The following is a 25198-nucleotide window of genomic DNA, read 5'->3' on the forward strand; positions in this document are numbered from 1 at the left end:
TGTGAACTAAATTCATTTATTTTACAATTGGCTGTTTAATAAATAGAATTTTGTCAAAAAAATGTATATACATACTTTTCTATTTACAAACTTATCACAAAGCGTTATTGGACAAAGAACAATCAGCTCCATTTTGTAACAATTCAAAAATCTGTCTTTGTTCTCAATAATGAGCTGATGAATGATGAGATCCGATGGATTATTATGGGTGATTGAACAACGTTGTTATAATGTCTATGCCTTTTTCCATCACATGCTTAACTTGAATTGCTCAGCTTTGTGACAGATTTACTATGACTTAATTGAAATCAAAAAGCAGATATCATATATCATATAGTAAGCTGTTTAGCCAAAGGCGATATTTAAAGCAACTTAGTATATGGCTATAAAACTGTATGGAGTGGTTCGTTTTCTACATAGTTTACAACGCATCACAAATGACAGTTTATATATAATATTTACACTTTTTTTTACTAAAAGTTGCTAATTTCTTTTTTAATAAATACCAGTGTATTTTAAGTAATATTAAAGATAAACTCTAGGCAGATATTAAAAAAAAAATGACATGCCAGCGTATGGACATTGCTCAATGCATTCATGTCTTGCATGGTGAAAGTTGTTAGTGCCAGAAGTGCATGACTCCATGTACTAGACTGGAACTTTCAGGGAGCAATCTTCAACATTTAATGTTCCTCATTCAAGTCTTCTTTTCATCTTCATATATTATGCACATGATATACTGGAAGCTCATATTTACGCTTCCGCCGGCCAGCCAGAAACTGTCAGTAGAAAAGAAAAAGTTGGCATATGTAAGTAACATGAATGGCTTCCCCCATATTCATACATAATAAGCTATGGAACAAATCATGAATTTGAAAACATTAGCACTGAAATGGTGGAGGTTATTTACTAAAACTACATGGTGCAAAATCTAGTGCAGCTCTGTATAGAAAAAAATCAGCTTCCAGCTTTTATTGACAAAACTTGACTGAACAAGCTGAAATTAGAAGCTGATTGGTTCATGTAGAGCTGCACCAGAGTGCTCCAATTTTAGTAAATCTGCCCCGGTTACTTACATAAAACTTTTCACTAGTTAGATAACATTTAGCAGTTATAGTTCAGGTTAGTTTAAGTTAAGTGTAAACTCTTTAAAATATATGTAAACCCCATCAATAAAAACTCATTACTATCACCGATGTGCTCTTGTTTTATTTATCTTTTAATAACAAACATGTTATACTTACCTGTTCTGTGCAATGGTTTTTGCACATAGCAGCCCCGATCCTCCACTTCCCAGGTCCCCGATAGTGCTCCTGGCTCCTCCTATTCTATGAGTACCCCCATAGCAAGCCGCTTGCTTTGGGGGCACTTGGGTTTGCTTGCTCCCAAGCCCTTCTCTGTGTGTCCATAAGACACACAGAACGAGGCTTGGCCCTGCCTCCTGCTCCCTCCTCACTGCCTGTGAGCGACAGCAGTGGGAGCCAATAGCTTGTGCTGCTGTCTCTCAGCCAACGAGGAGGCAGAGGACCAGGAGAGCGGCTGCTCTTGTGCACATTGCTGGATTGTGATGGCGCTCGAATAAGTATTGGGGGGCTATGGGGGAGCTGCATAGTGAAGTTATTTTTACCTTTTTACCTTGACCAAAATGAACCCTCACAAAAATATGAGGCCTCTGGATAAGGCTACAAACACACGTGTTCCAGGTGCGAGCCAAGACTTCCTGTCTCATACCTGAAACACAATATAGTCTATCTGAGTGGCACTCAGCCATTCATAGTATGCAATGTATTCTAGCAATGAACACAAAGCTTCCTCTGATTGGCAGAGTCATAGGTTGTGACATCATTAGCCTCCTCTCTGACTTAGCTAATCAGAGGAAGCTCTGTATTCATTGCTAAAATACATCACTTTCTCTGAATGGCTGAGTGCCTCTGTGATAGACACTATAGTGCTCCGGGTATGAGACAGAAAATGTCATCTTAAACCCAGAACACAGCGCAGTATGCTGTATGTAGCCTTAGCCACCACTGCTTTTAGTAAATCACTAGAATGAATTAGAAAATACAAAAGCCATTGGTACACCATGAGTACCATGAAGCTAGTATTTTCAGAAAGAGAGGTAAGCAATGGTTGCTTCCATACCTCCTCAATAGTGGTTGCCTAAAAAGTTGGAATGAAGCATTTTTCTCAAGGTGACAAGGTTAAAGAGAGCCACACTATTCCGTTCTCATTCCTTCAAAAACATGTTATCCCCATCCTAATTTGAAAATCCTTCACTGCATTACATAAGACATTCCATTCCTTTAAACCCTTTGTTCTAGTTTATAATACAGACAAACAGCAGAAGACAAAAGCTGCAAATAGTTTTTGTTTTTTTAAAGAGTTGAACACATTGAGCACACCCCTTTGGCACCACTAACCAAACACTGCCATGAAGACCAAGGAACTCTCCAAACAAGTAAGGGAAAATGTTGTTGAGAAGTACAAGTAAAATGGTTAGGTTATAAAAAAATATCCAAATCTTTGATGATCCCTAGGAGCACCATCAAATCTATCATAACCAAATGGAAAAAACATGGCACACCAGCAAACCTGCCAAGAGACAGCCACACACCAAAACTCACGGACTGGGCAAGGGGGGCATTAATCAGAGAGGCAGCACAGAGACCTAAGGTAAGCCTGGAGTAGCTGCAAAGTTCCACAGCAGAGACTGGAGTATCGGTACATAGGATAACAATAAACCGTACGCTCCACAGAGTTGGGCTTTATGGCAGAGTGGCCAGAAGAAAGCCATTACTTTCAGCAAAAAACAAAATGGCACATTTTGAGCTTGCGAAAAGGCATGTGGGAGACTCCCAAAATGTATGGGGGAAGGTGTTCTGGTCTAATGATACTAAAATTTAACTTTTTGGCCATCAAAGAAAACGCTATATCTGGCACAAACTCAACACATCACATCACCAAAAGAACACCACCCCCACAGTGAAACATAGCGGTGGCAGCATCATTCTGTGGGGATGTTTTTCAGCAGTTGGGACTGGGAAACTGGTCAGAGTTGAGGGGAAGATGGATGGTGCTAAATACAGGGCTATTCTTGAGCAAAACCTGTACCACTCTGTGTGTGATTTGTGGCTAGGACAGAGGTTCACCTTCCAGCAGGACAATGACCCCAAACACACTGCTAAAGAAACACTTGAGTGGTTTAGGGGGAAACATGCAAATGTGTTGGAATACCCAGTGGTAAGATGTGGCAAGCTCATAGGGCCAGATTCACGAATAATTGCGGCCGTGTAACGTAACCCGTTTACGTTACACCGCCGCAAGTTTTCAGTGTAAGTGCCTGATCCTCAAAGCACTTACCTGAAAAAATTGCGGCGGTGTAACGTAAAGTCGTCCGGCGCAAGCCCGCCCAATTCAAATGGGGCGGGCACCATTTAAATTAGGCGCGCTCACGTTCTGCGCATGCTCCGTTCGCAATTTTCCCGATGTGCTTTGCACGAACTTACGGCGGCCCGACGTGTTTGTGAATCGCGACGTGCGTAACGTACTTACGCCGGGAAAAAACAAAATTCAAAAGCAACGCGGGAATGACGGGCATACTTTAACATGGTGGAGTAATTTTACACCATGTTAATAGCACACCTAACTTTGCGACGGGAAAAAAAGACTTGCGCTGACGTAACGACAAGAAAAACCTTTGTGGATCGCCGTAAATCCTCATTTGCATACCCGACGCTGGAATACGACGCGAACTCCCCCCAGCGGCGGCCGAAGTATTGCATCCTAAGATCCGACGGTGTAAGTCAATTACACCTGTCGGATCTTAGGGCTATCTATGCGGAACTGATTCTATGAATCAGCCGCATAGATATGACAAGAGATACGACGGTGTATCAGGAGATACGCCGTCGTATCTGGTCTGTGAATCTGGCCCATAAAGACTTTTCCAAAGGTACTTGGAGCTGTGATAGCCACAAAAGGTGGCTCTACAAAGTATTGACTTTAGGGGGGTGAATAGTTATGCACATTGACTTTTTCTGTTATTTTGTCCTATTTATTGTTTGCTTCACAAGAAAAAAAAAAACATCTTCAAAGTTATGGGCATGATCTGTAAATTAAATGGTGCAAATCCTCAAACACTCCATGTTAATTTCAGGTTGTGAGGCAACAGAACGCAAAAAATGCCAAGGGGGTGAATACTTTTGCAAAGCACTGTATTAAGGGCATAAAAATGGGATGGCAAAATTAAGGTATTCGCATTTAGAATGAGAAATTTTGAGGATTTCATGAAGTAAAAGAGACAGCTTCTGATTTGTATAGCCTGCTAAATTAATCTTGTCATGAAATCCTCCAAATGCTGCAAATTACAGTTGGAAGGCAGTAAACATTAGGACTGTATTGGTACCATGATAAATAGTGCTTTAATTCTGTAAAATTGTTTTATAAAAAAAAGATCCAAACTTACCATACAACAAAGGATCAAAAGCAAAACCGTTCCTGCTATTACCCCCAGGCAGACAAGTATGATACCCCAGCTAGCCAAATCCTCATATTCACTTGCCACTAAAATATCAACAAACAAAAATAGTATAAATAATTAAGAGGGGTTATTGAGATGAGGAACATGCATACAGTTGATTGGAAACAAATATGGTAGATTAGAGAAGAACTATAGGCAAAATCTTTTTTTCATTTTGGATAGAGTAAGGAAGGGTTTTAACCCCTGTCAGATTTTTTCACCGTCTGTGTCCCATTGCGGAGATTTCCCTTTACTTCTTGTCCCATAGCCAAACAGGAAGTGAGAAGAATTCTCTGCAAATTAAGGGAATTCCTTGGGGACCCCCAGGTCACCAGCACTAGTGTCCCCATTGGAAGATTTCCCCTCTATTACTTTTCTGGAGGCAACCTCAAATTTTGGATTTTCTTTTACGTTCACTTTCATTTACATTACATTTTATTAAGGAAATTCAAAGCAAGTATACAGAGATGGCTGGATATAGAATACCAGAATTTACATGGGCCCAACGACCTAAAGATATAAATGCATACCATAACCGTAACAGTGGTTTATCAATTAATCCAAAGATAACAAGAAGTTGTATAGCAACGCTATAATGCACTGAAGGAAATACAAAAGAGTACTAAAAGTTGTATGGTGAGTATTAATGAAATTTGTTACTTGTAGGCCTCAAGGAACCTATTTTTAAGCAAGTCAAATTTGTGTTGGAGTTAACTTTGTTGTGAATTGAACTGGTTTCTTGAGATAAGAAAGATTAATTAGGGGAGTCTCTGTGAAGTGTAGGGATGAGCTTAACACCCCCCTGTTCGGTTCGCACCAGAACTTGCGAACACACCAAATGTTTGTGTGAACTTTAGAACCCCGTTAAAGTCTATGGGACTCGAACGTTTAAAATCTAAAGTGCTAATTTTAAAGGCTAATATGCAAGCTATTGTCCTAAAAAGTGTTTGGGGACCTGGGTCCTGTCCCAGGGGACATGTATCAATGCAAAAAAAAGTTTTAAAAACGTTAGTTTTTTCAGGAGCAGTGAATTTAATAATGCTAAAAGTGAAACAATAAAAGTGAAATATTCCTTTAAATTTCGTACCTGGGGGGGGGGGGGGGGGTGTAAAGTTAGCATGTGAAATAGCGCATGTTTCCAGTACATAGAACTGTCCCTGCACAAAGTGTCATTTCTGAAAGGAAAAAAAGTCTTTTAAAACTGACTTGCGGCTATAATGAATTATCGACTCTGGCAATTCAGAGAGAATTCATTCATAAAAAATAAAAAAATAGCGTGGGGGTCCCCCCAAATTCCATTACCAGGCCCTTCAGGTCTGGAATGGATATTAAGGGGAACCCCGCCGTCAATTAAAAAAAAAAATTACGTGGGGGTTCCCCCCAAATATCCATTCCAGACCCTTTGGGGTGTTCGTGGCAAATTCGAAAAGCCATGGAACACCCTGTAAAAGTCTATGGGAGATATCTAAAGTGCTAATTTTAAAGGTTAATTTTCGAGTTATTGTCCTAAAAAGTGTTTGGGGACCTGGGTCCTGCCCCAGGAGACATGTATCAATGCAAAAAAAGTTTTAAAAACTGCAGTTTATTCGGGAGCAGTGATTTTAATAATGCTTAAAGTGAAACAATAAAAGTGAAATATTCCTTTACATTTCGTACCTGGGGGGTGTCTAAAGTATGCACGTAAAGTAGCGCATGTTTCCCGTGAAGGGCCTGATATAAAATTTGGGGGGACCCCCCACACATTTTTTTTTTATATTTTGGTTCCCTGCACAAAATGTCAATTTTTAAGGAAAAAACTACTTGCGCTATTAACCCCCCTGGCGGTGTTCCCGAGTCTGACTCGGGGTTAGATTTTCATGCTGTGATCGGTAACCCCCGAGTCAGACTCGGGCTCGCCTCGCTAGATCCACAGGCATGGTTTACTTACCTTGTCCCTGGATCCAGCGATGCTACCGCGCTGTGTGAGCGAGCGGGACCTCGCTCGATTCACACAGTGTCCTCCTGTGCCGCCAATCTCTGTTCCCTGCGACGTTACGAGGGCGGAGATCGGCGCCAAATTCAAAAACATACACAAACACATTACATACAGTATACTGTAATCTTATAGATTACAGTACTGTATGTAAAAAATACACACCCCCCTTGTCCCTAGTGGTCTGCCCAGTGCCCTACATGTTCTTTTATATAATAAAAACTGTTCTTTCTGCCTGCAAACTGTATATTGTCCATAGCAACCAAAAGTGTCTTTTTATGTCAAAAATGGTTTTAGAGCAGCTAGAAAACAGCGATAATAAATTATAATCACTTGCAGAATTGTGCGATAGCGATTTGTGGGGAAATTCGTCATAAAAAAAAATAATGACAGCGACAATTCTGCAACTGAGCAAATTTCAGTGATTTTGAGTTGATTACATTATTGAATAATTTTTATTATAATTATATTATTATTTGTTATAATTATTTATAATTATTTATTATATTATAATTTATAATTTTGTTTTTAAAAAAATGTCATACCCGGGATCCCTACAATACTCTTGTTTGGTCAGATTTAAGTGAGTTATTCCTAAGAATTACAGGCCTACAGTATAAAACGCCAAATTTCCTTGCAAATAATGGTACCGCTTTCAGCACCTTTTTTCTGAAAGAATCATACTGCCAGGGAGGTTAATGAATTGTCGGGTCCCGGCAATACAGATAAAAGTCATTGAAAAAAATGACAGGGGTTCCCCTTAATATTCATATCGGACCCAAAGGGCCTGGTAATAGACTGGGGGGGACCCCTGAAATTTAAAGGAATATTTCACTTTTATTGTTTCACTTTAGGCATTATTAAAATCACTGCTCCCGAAAAAAAATGCAGTTTTTAATAGACATGTGCACACTGAAATATTTTGTTTCGTAATTTTTTTGTTTTAAGTCCGAAAAATAAATTTATTTAGTTACTCCAGAAAATTCGTTTTTATTTATTTTGTTTTTCATTGGAAATTGCATTAGTCCGAAAATCCGAACGAATTAAGGTTGAATCTGACATTGAAGGCTTATGGTGTCTGTCGAATGTTCAAAGAAGATTCGACGGAGTAGCGAAACTGTACGACGCTGCAATCATACTTTTCCGGTGGAATGTTCCGCCTACAAGCTATAGTAGAATTCTAATGTTGTATGACACTAGTAATAATTACATTTATTAATTATTATTACTAGTCAACCAACATTAGAATTTTTCTATAGTCTATGGGCCGAGCATTTGACCGGAAATGTACGATTGCAGCGTCGTACAGTTTAGATACTCCGTCTAATCTTCTTGGAACTATCAACAGACACCATAAGCCTTCAATGACAGATTCAACGTTTGCATGTTGAATTGTTAAGTTTGTTCTAGCTATTTTACTGCTCCTCCTCTTTGGTTACAATCAGCCAATAACATTCATCATCATCATTATTTTTATTTTACTTCCCCCACCCAATTCCAGCAGTGATCTTTTCTCTCTATAATGTTGAATCTTTTCTCTCTATAATGTCAAATCTTTTCTCTCTATAATGTCAAATCTTTTCTCTCTATGTAGAATAATCTTGGACAAATAGAGTTAAGGTTAGGCACATTCGACCAACGAAAATGAAAATAAAGCATTTGTTTATGTCGGATCTTTCGGTTTTTGAATTCTGTGCGTTCGTTTTCGTTTGTAAAAACGATAACGAAAATACCTGAAATTTGGACAAAAATGCATTCTGACGAAAACGAATGCACATGTCTAGTTTTTAAAACTTTTTTTTTGCATTGATACATGTCCTTTGGGGAAGGACCCAGCCCCCAAACACTTTTTAGGACAATAACTTGCATATTAACCTTTAAAATTAGCACTTTTGATTTTTCATGTTCGTGTCCCATAGACTTTAACGGTGTTCGCATGTTCGAACAAATTTTTTGCCTGTTCTCATGTTCTGGTGCTAACCGAACTGGGGGGTGTTCAGCTCATCCCTACTGCTGAAGTACTTTCTTCAAATGGTTTTCACATCCCAGATGACAAGATAACAGGAAGTCACAGAGGTGTTTTCCAGAGGAGAAACTGGAGGCTGAGGTAAATCTGCCCTAGAATATAGAAAAAGCTGTTTCCTTTCTGCAACAGAGGTACAATAAGGGTGCTTTTACACTGAGGCGCTTTGCAGGCGCTTTTGCGCTAAAAATAGCGCCTGCAAAGCACCCTGAAAGAGCAGCTCCTTTCTATCCAGTGTGAAAGCCCAAGGGCTTTCACACTGGAGCATTGCGCTGGCAGGACGGTAAAAAATGTCCTGCCAGCCGCATCTTTGAAGCGCGGTAGGAGCAGTGAAAATACCGCTCCTATAGTACCCCTGCCCATTGAAATTAATGGGGCAGCGTGGCCATACCGCCTGAAAACCGCCGCTGCAGCAGCGGTTTGCGGCGGGTTTAACCCTTTTTCACCTGCTAGCGGGAGATAAAAATCTTCCCGCTAGCTGCCGAGTGTGAAAGTACCCTAATGGTATATTGGTAGGAACCTGGAATTTAGAAAACAGTGAACTGAACCATTAACGCCTGCCTCAAAACTAATCCTGGAACTAAGCCTGATCCTTACCATTCAGTAGCCTCATGCGAGACTCTCCACTGGGCAGTAAGGCTCTATTGGTGGACTATCAAATAGCGGGGAAGAGTTTGGTTGCAATATGGGCAGGGCTTATCTTATAGTCATTGCCAAATTTGAAGGTACAATAGGATTGAGAAACTTTCCAGGGACACAAAAAATCTACTTTAACTTTCATTTAAAATAGATATATTATATAGTGTACACATATATAAATCTTTACCTGGTGGCATTGTTATATTTGTAGGCAATGAGGTGTTGACTGCAATAAGGACAATTGTAATATTTCCTATATGATATGGAGTTGTTACATTTACATGGACTGTAGCGTTAATACTGATTGTCCCAGGTTTGGTGGTGTTTGGTTTTAGACTGCTGGTCACTTGTCCTCTGGTTGTTTTGGTAATAGCAGTTGAGCTTTCAGTGATATTAATATGGCTTCTTATTGTTGTTGCGCTGACTGTTGCATTGACTGACCTTTCTGTTGTTTTGGTGGAAATAATTAAACCTATGTGACCAGATGATGTTATTAAAGGTTTGCTTGTTGTATTTTTTGGTGACGTTGCTTCTCCTATTTGAGTGGCGACTGTAGAAGCTTTGCCAGCTGTTTGCTTTGTGATATTTGTAGTTGAACTCGTAATTATGTCTCTTGCAGCTCCTATGCCTGGAACAGTCGCTTTGCTAATTGCTATAGTAACAATACCTGCTGTTGTTGTTTTAGATGTTCCTACAGTAGTTTTTCCAGTGACACTTACAGAGTCCACTTTTTGGGTTGAGACCTCCCCAACTAGAGCAACAGTACCTTTTGCATCTGTCGTGCTGTGCAAAGTCACATTCCTCTCAGGTTGCATTGTTAACCCTTTTATAAGTTCCAAGGTGCTCCGTGGTATAGATTTTGTAGTTGTAGGTTGTGTTGTTGCTAATGTTTTTTCGATTATAACTGCTTTTGTTTCAGTTGGAAAAACGTTTCCAGTCACTGGAAAACTTGAGAAAGGTAAAGAAACTTTAGTAACCTCAGTGAATGGCTCAGCTGTAACTTTTGTTAGTGGAGATGTTTGCGCTGCTGTTGTACTTATAGTAGTTGGAACTCCAGATGTTGTTTGCCTCGTGTGTGCAAAATCTGCAGTTGAATCGGTAGTATGCATTGCCATTTTAGTTTCTGAGAAGTTTCCTTTCTTGACAGCTGGCTCTGTTGTTTGCTGGACGGAAGGTATTTTTGAGGATCCTGCTAAAACACTTGTAGCCATTTTCACAAGGGCTTTTAAAGTTGTTGCCTGCTTTGCAAATATTGTATTTTCAGTAGATTTGGGAATGTCTGCATCAAAAGTAGTCTCTAGCACTTGTGTGGTCTTCTCTTGTTTGCTTTCAGTAGTTGATTTTGATGTTATGATGGCTTCAGCAGTGTGTATTGCCAATGTAATGTTGTCTGGTGGTGCTGGTGTTACAGTGTCAGTTGACAGCTGCACAGTAGTAATTTCACTTGTATAAGGTCCTTTAGGTTCAGTGGTTGTGGATTTGGATAACCCTGTTGTAATCATTTTGGTAGGATGTGCTTCCAAAGTAGCATTGGTAATTGGTGCTGACATTGAAGTTCCAGCTGTAAAAGGTGCTTTTGATTTAACAGATGGAATTATGGTTGTTTTTACTGTTGTGTTGTATTCTGTAGAAGAAGCTACTTTATTAGTGCTAGTTGTTGGTGCTGTTGTAGCAGTGCCAAGGGGCAATGGTGAGGTAATTTTACCAGTTGTAAAAAGCATTATAGATGTGGTAGGTAAAGTTTCTGCTATTTCTGAAGCTGTATTTGACTCCGCTGTATGTGATATTGTGTTGGTATTGGTTGTTGCTTCTAATGTAGTAGTTTCAGATATAATGGGGATTTTATGTGTAGTGGCTGTAGTCACTATTGCTTTTGTAATAGACTCAACAGTTTGCCCTCCTGTAGTACCACTGGTTGTTGATGTTGATGTAGATGTGTCTGGTGAGGTAGGGGTTTTAATTGTTATTTCAGTGGATTTAATATCTGTTGTTTTTGCTGTTGAAATTGATTCAAAAGTTTGCAACATCTTAGTGGTTTTAGTTGTTGGTGCTGAAGTTACAGTGCCAGCTGCCATTGCTGTTGTATTTTTAAACATGATAGGTGTTTTGGGTTCAGTAGTCATGAATTTAGTTGTCTTTATTGTTGTACTAGATTCAGTGGTTTGTGCTCCCATAGTAGTATTGGATGTTGATGTAGGAGTGACAGTTGCCAGCACTGCCGTAGTATTTCCTGCTGTCGTAACTAATTCAGGTTCGCTAGATTTGACTAACTCTGTTGTTGCTGTTGATTCAGACGTTTGTACTTTTATAGTTGTTGGTATAATTGTGTCACTGCCAGCTGTCAATCTTTGTGTTGTTGTGCCAGCTATGTAATCTCCTTTTGAAGTAAGTACTGGAGTCTTATAGGTGGTCTCCATAGTGGATTTTGGTAATATTGTGGTTATTTTACCAGGATGCAGTTTTAGAGTTGTTTCAGTTTCTCCCTTTGATATAATTCCTGCAGTTGCCTCTGTAGTTATTCCCAAGGTAACATTTGCGGTTAAAATTGTCACATCCAATCCTCTGGTACCTTTCTCTGGGTTGGTGGTTACCTCTTCTGGAGTGAAGGTCATTGTCGGTTGTGCTACCGTACTAATAACACTAATTGTATTGCCTCTGCTTTCTGTGCTCAAGCTTGCTGTTTCTGTTTCTGTATGAGTACTTGTTATTATTGTTGTTGTATTTGCCTCAATCAAAGGTGTAATTTTAGATGATTGGGCTCCAGTGGTAGTTGTGTGTTCCATTGTGGCAACTCCCTTTTCGACTGTTGTAATTTTTACACTTTCAGCAATTGTCATTCCTGTTATTTCTTTTGTTATGTCTTTGATGGATTCTTTGGTTGTTGTTCCAGGTACAGCCGTGCTTTTTGTAATATTTGTCAGTTTTTCTTTTGCTGATCCTAAATGTGATGCAGGTGATGCTAAAACTTCATCTCTCACAGTCATACCTATTTTTTTTATCACTGTAGTAGAGCTTACATCTGCTGTTGTACTCTTTATTGTTGTAGGCTTTTTGTACTCTCCTGTAGCTGGTGAATTTGTAACTTCTTTATGTGAACTAAATGTTGCTTTAATGGGAGTTGTTATCTTTTCTGTTGTACCTTGTGTTATGGAACCTTCTTTACTTGGAGTCACTACTTCATTAGCTGGTTTTGAATTGGTAAATATCGTTGTTTCTGATGTCCTCTGACTAGGTTCAGATAGCGTTGTAAATTCTTTTGCTCTGCTCATTCCTTCTTGAGTTGTTTGATTTTTAGGAGTTGTTTCTTGTGTTGCTTTTATAGATATTGTTTTAGCTAATTGAGAGCCAACAGTAACATTTGTAGTTTCTTCCGTAACTGTTAACGTACCGTTAGATGTTCCAATAATCCCTGAAAATGTTTCCATTGTTGTAGAGGTTGAAGCCCCAATAAGCTCTTTGGTTGCAGGTGGACTTGTAACTCTGAAAGGTTTGTCAGTAAAGGGTGCATTTGTCTGTACATCTGCACTTATTGTACTATCCTGTTTTGTCACAGTATTTACTGGTGTTGTAAGATCAGTGGTGGTTGCTAAAGCTTGGACTGTTGTAAATGAGGTTGATAAAGTTGATGTTCCTTTATATTCTGTTGGCAAATCTACAACCATTGTGCCTGTTGCCTTACTAATATCCCTACTGGTTGGAATCATACTTGTTGGTCCAGTTGAAACCTCTGTTGAATGTATTATGATGGTTTTTACAGTAGTCTCTACTTGTTTCTCTGTTGTGTCTTTGAATGGGTTTGTGGTCATTGTAGGACTAAACTCTTTTTGTTGTGAAATTGGTTCAGTTGCACCTTTTGTTGATGGCAGCAAAGCTGAAGTTCCAGAACTTGTGAGTGTTTTTTCTGTAGCTGGTGTGCTCTCTGACTCTTTCGCACTTTCTTGTGTTGATGTCATAAAAGTTTGTACTGTTGCTGCAACAGTATAATTTTCAGAGGTGGGGGCTGACGTTAGTCCAGCTTCTGCTTGCGTTCCTGGTGTTGTGACCTGAAGTGGTGGTGTAGTAATTTTAGTCATAAATAAATGTGAAGATGTACTACCTAGACTTCTACCTGCTGAAATTGTTGCAGTATCTGTAGATGTTGAAATCACAGTTTCCTTCATTTTTCCAGCCTCTTCTGCCACTGTAGACCATAAGGAAGAAACTTCAGATGTCATGGCTGCTGGCAGTGTATTGGGGTCTAAAGAACTACTTACAGAAGAGGAATCATTTTTAGTTGTGAAATCTGTGGCTGTTAGTTTAGTCTCAGCTGTGCTACCTACAGTTGGTCCTAAATAGGATGTAGTTACAACATCACTGACTGCTGTTATAGTCATTTTTGTATCAGATGTAGCAGCTGTTGATAAAATTGTTGACTCTTCTACAGAGGTGACTACAGTGACCTTTGTTACATCTGTTGACACAGTACTTGCCGAGGTTGATATATTCTTAACATGGGTGTCTGTTGTAAGTTTTGTACTTTGTGTATTTTGTGTTTTGAAATTTTCTGTGACGGTTTGGGTTGTTGCAGAATCTATAGATGTTTGTGGCTCCTCTTTAATTGTTACCATTGTAGATAATGTTGTTTCTTCTTTTGATTTTACTGTATCTTCGGTTCTTCTTACAACAGATGTCCATGGTTTTGCTATTGAAGATGTCCCTGAACTTGGCATGGTTGAAGCATCTATGGAATTTGCTGTAGTTGTTTCCTTGGATGTAAGAGCTGTAGTTTTGCTGTCAATTGATTTTGTACCCTGAGATGTGATTTCAGCAGCTATTTTTGTAGTGGTTCCTTGGATGGTGGAATATAGAACTGTTGATGCAGCTTTTGTATAGTTTCCTAATGGTATTGGAGTTGTAGTGCCCAAAAATGAAATAACAGCCTTGGGAGCTTTGTCTGTGGTTGCAGAATCTATTGATGTAGTTGAGCTTTCTGTAGCAATTCCTGTGGTAACCAGTGCAACAGCTTTGGTTGCTGGTGAGGTTTTACCCTCTGTAACGCTCTCTATTGATGATCTTTCTTTTGATTTTCCACTTGTAGACATCCATGAAGATGGTGTTGTCACATCTTGCGGGGTGTTAAGGAAAATGGATGAATGTAAAAAATTAAAAGGAATATATTACTACAAATTTACAATTCTTACAGAAATAATATTCACAATACATTTTTCTCTAGACCAGGGGCGTAAATAAAGCATTTGACACCCGGGGCAGATCCTATATCTGACACCCCCCATGTTAAAATGTAAAAACACCCCACTGTGCCCCCTGCATACCTCTGCATCCTTCAATATCTCTTTGTTACTACTGTGTACCCCCTCTCCACAACTGCACCTCTGGACCCCTTTACATTATACAGCACCCTGCATCTCTGGGCCCCTTTACATTATACAGCACCCTGCACCCTGCATCTCTGGGCCCCTTTACATTACACAGCCCCCTGCAATCCTTTACATTACACAGCACCCTGCACCTCTGGACCCCCTTAAATTACACAGCCCCCTGCACCTCTGGACCCCTTTACATTACGTAGAACCCTGCATCGCTGGACTCCTTTGTATTACACAGCCCCCTGCACCTCTGGACCCCTTTATATTACACAGCCCCATGCACCTCTTTACATTACACAGCACCCTGCACCTCTGGACCCCTTTACATTACACAGCCCCATGCACCTCTTTACATTACACAGCACCCTGCACCTCTGGACCCCTTTACATTACACAGCCCACTGAACCTCTGGACCCCTTTACATTACACAGCCCCTGCACCTCTGGACCCTTTTACATTACAAAGTCATTGGGTCTGACTTTAAGCGGTCTTATGTTCATCCAAAGAAAAATTTGTCTGGATTCATTTTATTGTGTTTTTTATCTATGATCTTTACTCATGTTGTATTTAATAAAATTCATACTTATATATCATTTATTCTGTTTGTGGTCACTTTCAAAGTCCCACCCTTAGGGGGTTTATTGTGTTTTTTCTTTTTTCTTTTACATTACACAGCCCCCTGCACCTCTGGTCCAACAAAAGAAGGAAAGAAGACATGGAGTAAAGAAGAAAGAGGGTGAGATGAGAGAGTATTAACCACTTAAGGACCACCTCCTGCACATATACCTCGGGAGAATGGCACGGCTGGGCACAAGCACGTACAGGTACGTCGCCTTTAAGAGCCCAGCCGTGGGTCGCGTGCGCGCGCACGTGACCCGGTCCGAAGCTCCGTGACCACGGCCGCAGTCACAAAAAAATCGCTGATCGCCGCCATTAGTAGTAAAAAAAATATTATTTATAAAAATGCCATAAAACTATCCCCTATTTTGTAAACTCTATACATTTTGCGCAAAGCAATCGTTAAACACTTATTGCGTTTTTTTTTTACTAAAAATAGGTAGAAGAATACGTATAGGCCTAAACTGAGGAAATTTTTTTTTTTTTATATCTTTTTTGGGGATATTTATTATAGAAAAAAGTAAAAAATTCTATATTTTTGTTTATAGCGCAAAAAATAAAAACCGCAGAGGTGATCAAATACCACCAAAATAAAGCTCTATTTGTGGGAACATAAGGACACCAATTCTGTTTGGAAGCCACGTCGCATGACCACGCAATTGTCAGTTAAAGCGATGCAGTGCCGAATCGCAAAAAGGGGCAAGGTCCTTAACCTGCATATTGGTCCGGCTCATAAGTGGTTAAAGGAGATAGTTCAGACATGCAATAACAGGTGGCCCCTTCCAGTGTTGGACCCCACACTCCATCGCTGTGCCACCATTAGTCCGTTCATTGCAAATATCGATGTCAAGGATCCCAGATTTTATGAAATTTGGGTTGTCTATGTAGTAAAGTACTAGCCAGTTTCTCATGGATCATAATCCATGAAACTTTGTTTTTGGCAGAAGCTAGTGAACAACAGAGGATTTCCATGCGATTTAAAAAAAAAATATTAAGAATATCAGTGTCTGGGTATGTTTAGGTACATCTACTGCTGATTCATTCAAGACCACCACCCTTGCATTCTTGGGTATGTTAACTGTTACTATGGTATAAATGAGCGTGAATATTCAAATTCAAAACCGCCCAACCTTGGCATGTGTCCACCAAACGTTGAACATGGTGCTCTCCTGTCTGCAACCACAAAAGCATAGGGAGGATGAAAGAAGAACAACTTTAAACCAGTTACCTCATCACTATGTGTTATACACTGCTCATGAACTTATTAAAGGCTATGGATAATATTTAAATCCTTTCCTCTTACTGTTGGATTTAGGAAATGTAAAACAAATTTATGTCAACAGAAATGTTATCAACAAAAAGATATGGCATATTATATATCTCTAATTGTCTCTTGCATATAATACAAACATAATCTATACAGTGTAATATGTTACTTTTTTTCTGGTTATGTTAACTGAAATTGTAAAAAAAATAAATATTGTAGCATAGGATTACTTACTTATGTATTTGGTGAGGATTTCCCTCTACAAAAAAGAAAAAAAAAGTTTAGGTCTAGACATAACACTTTATATTAACATAACAGAAGTAGATGTGACTATTCCTATAGAGGTACCTAGAAAATCTGCTTTTAAGCACATCTCTCTGTATATAATATTGAAAAAAAATGTAAAACACATGCCAGATTTTTAGATTTTCCTTTTTGCTCCTGAGATATTTCCTAGTGCTTTGTACCCAGCAACAGAGTCTGGTGAAGCTGAATATGAATCTCTGCATTAAGGGGGTTAAACAGCATTTAGCTAAACGTGTGTGGCTGTCTGCTTATAGCACTGTTGTGATCTTCACTAATTACGTCCAGGGCAGGTTCACAGAACACAACTAAATTTCAAATGCCGAATCTGAACCCTGTTTAAGTCAGTGGGAGATGAATGTTGAAAAAAAAACATTAAAAACAATGGGCGTTTTGCAGACTAATAGGAAATAGATTGCTCAACAAATTGTATGGAGTTATTTTTCTTTAAATGACTTGCAAAAAACTGTGTCTGTCTCTATCGACTATTTTTTAGTGAATGAGTATGGTTACTATATACCCCTTGCTCATTCACCCAGGGGCATTATCTGGGGGCTGATAAGCCCATCCAACCACAGAACCCCACAACCACTGGGGCAGGGCTGTGGTGAAGAGGTCCTTGTCTCCATCAACATGGCAAGGTCCCTCCCCATGTTAAGGGCATGTGGCCTAGTATGATTCAGGAAGGGCTGCAGATTCAACCACCCCTTTCCTGGCTTGCTAGGCTGCATGCTCAGATATGGGTCTGCTGTGGATTTTTAGGGGGGACCCCATATCAGGATAGTCATGCCAGTGGACAAGATAGCTCCTCTGGACAGACTTCTGTGCAAAGGGTAATACATGTTCCCTGTCATGCTTGCAGGAATTGGGCGCTGGCTAATGCATACACGCATTCGCATACTCGCGCCCTCGCGCATTCTCATGCATGCTGGCGCTTACGTGCACCTGTGATAAATGCTGGTGCCAAACATGCTATTTAAACTTGTCCAGTGCTCAGGATCAGTGCTGCATTGTCTTCAGCATTCTGTGTCCTGAGAACCTGTGTTCCTGTTTTCGGTTTTCAGTTACTGACCCGGGTTGTCTGACCTCTCCCTGAACTTTGCCTGTACAGATCTTGACTTACCTCCTGACCACTGCTTCTGCCTGCTCCATTTGCTACTGTTCCACTGATCAGATTGTGACCTGGCTTGTACCTTGACCATGCTCCTGCCTGTGCCCATGTACCTGATCTGTCTCGCCAGTGTATGACCCGGCTGGCCTGACTCTGCTATTCCTCCTGCTGTGGCCAAGACCTACCTGTCTACTGGCTGTGCTCAATACCCATTGTCTGCTACCAGTATACACCTCGCCTGCCTGCTATTGCCAGTACCAGCCTTCTTTGGCCAACTGCTCACCAGCTGCCACCCTGCATGCCTTCTTCATTATAGACCTTTGGTGACTACCCTATCTGGCGTGTACACCTACTTTGCTTACAAGGCTTACAGGCACTTGTGCCATTTTGCACTCCTGCGCCTTCTGTTCACACTATCAGGGGCCCAGAGTCAGAGGTGTAAGAGAGGCCTTCCTCATCATATCAGGCTCTGCTACCAGGTACTCCATGCTTTTTTTCCTATATTTAAAATCCATACTAGATCTGAATGGCCTGCCAGGAATTATTGGCGGAAAACTTTTTTTTAACGCAAACTCTGGCATTTGTTTACATTCCACTGTTGACCAGTCATCCCCGGATGACAGCTGAATGTGGGAGGTGGGAATGAGTCATGGTTGTTAAGACGCCTGCAGCTGCTGGCTTCCTAACAACCAGCCAGAGTGGAAGCTGTCACATTTAGCAGTGGTCTGCCACCAGAGGTTCCAACACAGCTGAACACCAATTTAGTTTGACTGATTGCTGAGCCTCCGAACAACAACATTTCAGTCCAAACTTAAGTTTGCTCATCCCTATAAAGTATGATAAAATTAATTCTTCATGGCCTCTGGCAGTGAAAACAATATAGTAATATAATTCAAATAATAAAGACTATTTACTTTTTGTACAGCAGAAACTGTTAGAGCCGGTTCACACACAGGCGGCACGACTTTGGGGGCAACTCAGCAAGGCGATCTCAAGGCGACTTGAGAGGCAACTTGCAAAATTACTTCTGTATTGAAGTCAATGCAAGTCGCCCCGAGACGCCCCCAAAGTCATACAGGAACCTTTTTCTAAGTCGCAGCGACTTGCGTCGCTCCTATTAGAACGGTTCCATTGACTACTGTGGACCGCGACTTGTCAGGCGGCTGAGTTGCCTTACAGGTTGCCCCTGTGTGAACCGGCTCTAATTGTGTGATATGTTTAGTGAATAGATATTAATCAGCATTCATATCATTCAAATAAGACAATATCAAATATTTATTTGTAGCTGATTGTTTATATTAAAGACTATTTACCTGTTGAGCTTCCATTCTTCCAAAATCAACCCCTAGAAACAGCAAATACAGAAGGTCAGTATGTATCTTTGTACAATTTTAATACTATATTGCGCACACTTGTAAAATAAAAAATTAAGGCAGGAAAGCCATTAAAATACAATACTGCTGTAATTACTATACATTTTCTTCTGGGCTCTCTATTATCTCTATAAATGTATGTACCTTTTGCGATTAATGTTGTTGTATGTTCAGTCAAGTTTTTCATGCTCGGTTCCGTGGGAATTCTTTGTTCATGTTCTAAAGATTTTTTTGTGTAATTTCCTAAAGTCATTGTTGCAAATTCTGTAGCTGCTGCCACTAATGTTTCAGTAGGTTTTGCTATATTTACAGTATGTGATGATGACATGCTTTGTTTAGATGTTTCTGATGTCTCTCTTGTGGATATCAGTGTTTTTGTAGAAGCAGATGTTGAGTTCATTGAAGAAACATGTGTAAAAGTTGATATTGATGTTGCTGTGGCGGATTCTGCAGAGGATAATGTTTCTGATGCCCCTACTGTTGTTGCTGGTGTTGTAGATGTTGAGACCATTGAAGAAACAAGTATAGATGGTAAAATCGGTGTTGTTGTAGAAGTATGTTGTGGGTCCTTTGAAGAAACATATGTTGACATAATTGATGCAAAAGAACTAGATGTTGAGTCTGTTGATGAAACATGTGCAGACGTTAAAATTGGTGTTTCTGTAGAGTTAGATGTTAAATCTGAAACATGTGTAGAAGCTATTGGTGTTGCTGTAGAGGTAGATGTTGATTCCATCGAAGAAACATACTTTGATATCAGTGTTGCTGTAGAAGCAGATGCTGCTATCGATGTTGTTGTAAAATTAGATGTTGACTCTACTGAAGAAAATGTAGATGTTAATGTTGGTGTTGATGTATACGTAGATGTTAAATTTGTTGAAGAAACATGTGTAGATGCCATTGGTGTTGCTGAAGAAGTAGATGATGGTTTCATTGAAGAAACATGTGTTGATATCAATGTTGCTGTGGAAGTAGATGTCGGTTCTGTTGATGATGAGGGTGATGCTGATTCCATTGAAGAAACATATGGTGATGTTAATGTTGTTGTTAAAGTAGATTGTGAGTCGTTTGAAGAAACATGCGTATATGTTGATATATGTGTTGTAGAAGGAGATGCTGTGTCCACTGAAGAAACATGTGTTGACGTTAATATCTGTGTTGCTAAAACAGAGTCTGCAGATGATAATATGCTTTGAGTAGGATTTTCTGATGTCTCTGAGGTTGCTGATATTGATACTATAGATGTTGAGTCCATTGAAGAAACATGTGTAGAAGCTGAAATCAGTGTTGCTGCAGAAGTAGACATTGGTTCTATTGAAGAAACATATGTTGAAATTGGTGTTGATGTAGAAGTGAATGTGGCTTCTGTTGAAGAAAAATCTGTTGCTATCAATGTGGCTGTTGAAGTAGATGCTGAGACTGTTGTTGGAACATGTGTAGATGTTAATAACGGTATTGTCGTAGAATTAGACGTTAAATCTGTATAAGGCACATGTGTAGATGAGATTGGTGTTGTTGCAGAAGTAAATGTTGGTTCTACTGAAACATATGTTGATATCGGTGTTAATATAGAGGATGATGTTGAGTCTGTTGAAGAAACATGTGTAGATATTAATATCGAAGATGCTGTAGCAGTAGATGTTAAATCTGTTGAAGAAGCATGTGTAGATGTTAATATTGGTGTTGCTGTAGAACTAGATGTTAAATCTATTGAAGAAACATGTGTAGATAATATTGGTGTTGTTGCGTAAGTAGATATTGCATCTGTTAAATACATACTTGTTGATTTTGGTGTTGCTGTAGCAGTGGATGTTGGCTCCGTTGAAGAAAAATATGTTGATATCATTGCTGCAGTAGAAGTAGAAGAAGATATTGAGCCTGTTGAAGGTACATGTGTAGATGTTAATAAAGGTGTTGCTGTTGCAGTAGATGTTAAATCTGTATAGGAGTCATGTGTAGATGATTTTGGTGTTGCTGCTGCAGTAGATGTTGGTTTGTTTGAAGAAACATATGTTAATATCCGTGTTGTCGTTGAAGAAGATATTAAGTCTGCTGATGCATCATGTGCAGATGTTTTTATCAGTTTTGTTGTTTCAGATATCTCTCCTGTTAATACCTGAGTTGTAGATTTTGAGTCCATGATGGGTACAGGTGTAGAAGTTGGTGTTACAGTAAAATCTGTTAATATCAGTGTTGCTGTAGAAGAGGATGTTAAGTCTGTTGAAGGATCATGTGCAGATGTTGGTACCGTTTTTTTTGTTTCAGATATCTCTGCTGTTGATATTTGAGTTGTAGATTTTGAGTCCATGATAGATACAGGTGTAGAAGATAAAATTGGAGTTACAGTAGAAATAGTTGATATTGGTGTTGTTTTAGAAGCAGATGTAAAATCTGTTGAATAAACAAGCATAGTAGTTGCTATAGGTGTTGCTGTAGAATTGGAGGTTGGTTCAGTTGAAGAAATAAAAGATGACATTTGATTTTTTGTAGAAGTAGATGTTGAGTCTGTTGAAGAAACATGTGTTGAAGATAATATTGGTGTTGCTAAAGAAGATTCTGCTGATGGTAATATGCTTTGTTTAGGTGTTTCTGATGTTTCCGATGTTGCTGATATTGGTGTTAAAGATGGTGAGTCTGTTGAAGGAACATGTGTAGATGTTAATACTGGTGTTGCTGTAAAAGTAGATATTGGTTCTATTGAAGAAACATATGTTGAAATTGGTGTTACTGTAGCAGTGGATGTTGGTTCAGCTGAAGAAAAATCTGTTGATATCACTGCTCCTGTAGAAGTAGATATTGAGTCTGTTGAAAAAACATGTGTAGATGCTGGAATCGGTGTAGCTGTAGAAGTAGATATTGGTTCTATTGAAGAAGCATATGTTGAAATTGGTGGTGCTGTAGCAGTGGATGTTGGTTCAGCTGAAGAAAAATCTGTTGATATCACTGCTACTGTAGAAGTAGAAGTAGATATTGAGTCTGTTGAAGGAACATGTGTAGATGTTAAAGTCAGTGTTGCTGTTGAAGTAGATGTTAGATCTGTATAAGAGTCATGCGTAGATGATATTGGTGTTGTTGCAGTAGATATTGGTTCTTTTGAGGTAGCATACGTTAACATCAGTGTTGCTGTAGAAGAGGATGTTAAGTCTGTTGAAGGATTATGTGCAGATGTTGTTATCAGGTTTGCAGTTTCAGATATCTCTCCTGTTGATATTTGAGTTGTAGATTTTGTGTCCATGATGGGTACAGGTGTAGAAGTTAAAATTGGTGTTACAGTAAAAATATATACAGGTTCTATTGAAGAAACAGATGTTGATATTGGTGATATTTTAGCAGTAGATGTTAAGTTCATTGAGGAAACCAATGTTGATATTGGTGTTGTTATAGAAGCAGGTATTGGTTCTATTGAAGAAACATCTGTAGAAATTGGTGTTGCTGTAGCAGTGGACGTTGGTTCAACTGAAGAAAACTCTGTTGATATCACTGCTCCTGTAGAAGTAGATATTGAGTCTGTTGAAAAAACATGTGTAGATGCTGAAATCGGTGTTGCTGTAGAAGTAGATATTGTTTCTATTGAAGAAGCATATGTTGAAATTGGTGTTGCTGTAGCAGTGGATGTTGGTTCTGCTGAAGAAAAAACTGTTGGTATCAATATTGGTGTTGAAGTAGATGTTGAATCTGTTGAAGGAACATGTGGTGTTGTTTTAGCAGTAGATGTTAAGTCCATTGATGAAACAAATGTTGATATTGGTGTTGTTGTAGAGGCAGGTGTTGGTTCTATTGAAAAAGCATCTGTAGAAATTGGTGTTGCTGTAGCAGTGGACGTTGGTTCAGCTGAAGACAAATCTGTTGATATCACTGCTCCTGTAGAAGTAGATATTGAGTCTGTTGAAAAAACATGTGCAGATGCTGAAATCGGTGTTGCTGTAGAAGTAGATATTGTTTCTATTGAAGAAGCATATGTTGAAATTGGTGTTGCTGTAGCAGTGGATTTTGGTTCAGCTGAGGAAAAATCTGTTGATATCACTGCTACTGTAGAAGTAGAAGTAGATATTGAGTCTGTTGACGGAACATGTATAGATGTTAAAGTCAGTGTTGCTGTTGAAGTAGATGTTAGATCTGTATAAGAGTCATGCGTAGATGATATTGGTGTTGTTGCAGTAGATATTGGTTCTTTTGAGGTAGCATACGTTAACATCAGTGTTGCTGTAGAAGAGGATGTTAAGTCTGTTGAAGGATTATGTGCAGATGTTGTTATCAGGTTTGCTGTTTCAGATATCTCTCCTGTTGATATTTGAGTTGTAGATTTTGTGTCCATGATGGGTACAGGTGTAGAAGTTAAAATTGGTGTTACAGTAAAAATAGATATAGGTTCTATTGAAGAAACAGATGTTGATATTGGTGATATTTTAGCAGTAGATGTTAAGTTCATTGATGAAACCAATGTTGATATTGGTGTTGTTATAGAAGCAGGTGTTGGTTCTATTGAAGAAACATCTGTAGAAATTGGTGTTGCTGTAGCAGTGGACGTTGGTTCAACTGAAGAAAACTCTGTTGATATCACTGCTCCTGTAGAAGTAGATATTGAGTCTGTTGAAAAAACATGTGTAGATGCTGAAATCGGTGTTGCTGTAGAAGTAGATATTGTTTCTATTGAAGAAGCATATGTTGAAATTGGTGTTGCTGTAGCAGTGGATGTTGGTTCTGCTGAAGAAAAAACTGTTGGTATCAATATTGGTGTTGAAGTAGATGTTGAATCTGTTGAAGGAACATGTGGTGTTGTTTTAGCAGTAGATGTTAAGTCCATTGATGAAACAAATGTTGATATTGGTGCTGTTGTAGAAGCAGGTGTTGGTTCTATTGAAGAAGCAGCTGTAGAAATTGGTGTTGCTGTAGCAGTGGACGTTGGTTCAGCTGAAGAAAAATCTGTTGATATCACTGCTCCTGTAGAAGTAGATATTGAGTCTGTTGAAAAAACATGTGTAGATGCTGGAATCGGTGTTGCTGTAGAAGTAGATATTGGTTCTATTGAAGAAGCATATGTTGAAATTGGTGGTGCTGTAGCAGTGGATGTTGGTTCAGCTGAAGAAAAATCTGTTGATTTCACTGCTACTGTAGAAGTAGAAGTAGATATTGAGTCTGTTGAAGGAACATGTGTAGATGTTAATACAGGTGTTGATGTTGAACTAGATGTTATATCTGTATAAGAGTCATGCGTAGATGATATTGGTGTTGTTGCAGTAGATATTGGTTCTTTTGAGGTATAATATGTTAATATCAGTGTTGCCGTAGAAGAGGATGTTAAGTCTGTTGAAGGATCATGTGCAGATGTTGTTATCAGATTTGCTGATTCAGATATCTCTCCTGTTGATATTTGAGTTGAAGATTTTGAGTCCATGATAGATACAGGTGTAGAAGTTAATATTGGTGTTACAGTAAAAATAGATATAGGTTCTATTGAAGAAAAAGATGTTGATATTGGTGATATTTTAACAGTAGATGTTAAGTTCATTAAAGAAACCAATGTTGATATTGGTGTTGTTATAGAAGCAGGTGTTGGTTCTATTGAAGAAACATCTGTAGAAATTGGTGTTGCTGTAGCAGTGGACGTTGGTTCAACTGAAGAAAACTCTGTTGATATCACTGCTCCTGTAGAAGTAGATATTGTTTGTATTGAAGAAGCATATGTTGAAATTGCTGTTGCTGTAGCAGTGGATGTTGGTTCTGCTGAAGAAAAAACTGTTGGTATCAATATTGGTGTTAAAGTAGATGTTGAATCTGTTGAAGGAACATGTGGTGTTGTTTTAGCAGTAGATGTTAAGTCCATTGATGGAACAAATGTTGATATTGGTGTTGTTGTAGAAGCAGGTGTTGGTTCTATTGAAGAAGCATCTGTAGAAATTGGTGTTGCTGTAGGAGTGGACGTTGGTTCAGCTGAAGAAAAATCTGTTGATATCACTGCTCCTGTAGAAGTAGATATTGAGTCTGTTGAAAAAACATGTGCAGATG

The 25198-nt window shown here is 39.1% G+C and overlaps 1 protein-coding gene across 1 annotated transcript; it reads right to left on the reverse strand.

Moving 5' to 3' along the window:
* On the reverse strand, positions 1 to 23507 carry LOC120914544 (uncharacterized threonine-rich GPI-anchored glycoprotein PJ4664.02-like). The gene is made up of 6 exons (XM_040325220.1): positions 19337 to 23507; positions 19133 to 19164; positions 16640 to 16664; positions 9341 to 14257; positions 4466 to 4563; positions 1 to 779 (listed from the first exon to the last, which is right to left on the reverse strand). Exons 1-6 carry the CDS (start codon positions 23505 to 23507, stop codon positions 717 to 719), a joined length of 9306 nt encoding a protein of 3101 aa, XP_040181154.1. The 3' UTR covers positions 1 to 716.
* Between the last annotated feature and the right edge of the window lie 1691 nt (positions 23508 to 25198).

Source organism: Rana temporaria, chromosome 9 (genome assembly GCF_905171775.1).
Source record: "Rana temporaria chromosome 9, aRanTem1.1, whole genome shotgun sequence".
In the NCBI taxonomy this organism is placed as follows: Eukaryota; Metazoa; Chordata; class Amphibia; order Anura; family Ranidae; genus Rana; species Rana temporaria.

Coding starts and splice junctions, on each gene's coding strand:
- LOC120914544 (XM_040325220.1), bottom strand. CDS start 23,507: ATGGACACAAAATCTACAACTCAAATATCAACAGGAGAGATATCTGAA. Junction 19,165..19,336: donor AACAACATTAATCGCAAAAG/GTACATACATTT, acceptor TGCTGTTTCTAG/GGGTTGATTTTGGAAGAATG. Junction 4,564..9,340: donor AAATATAACAATGCCACCAG/GTAAAGATTTAT, acceptor TTGATATTTTAG/TGGCAAGTGAATATGAGGAT.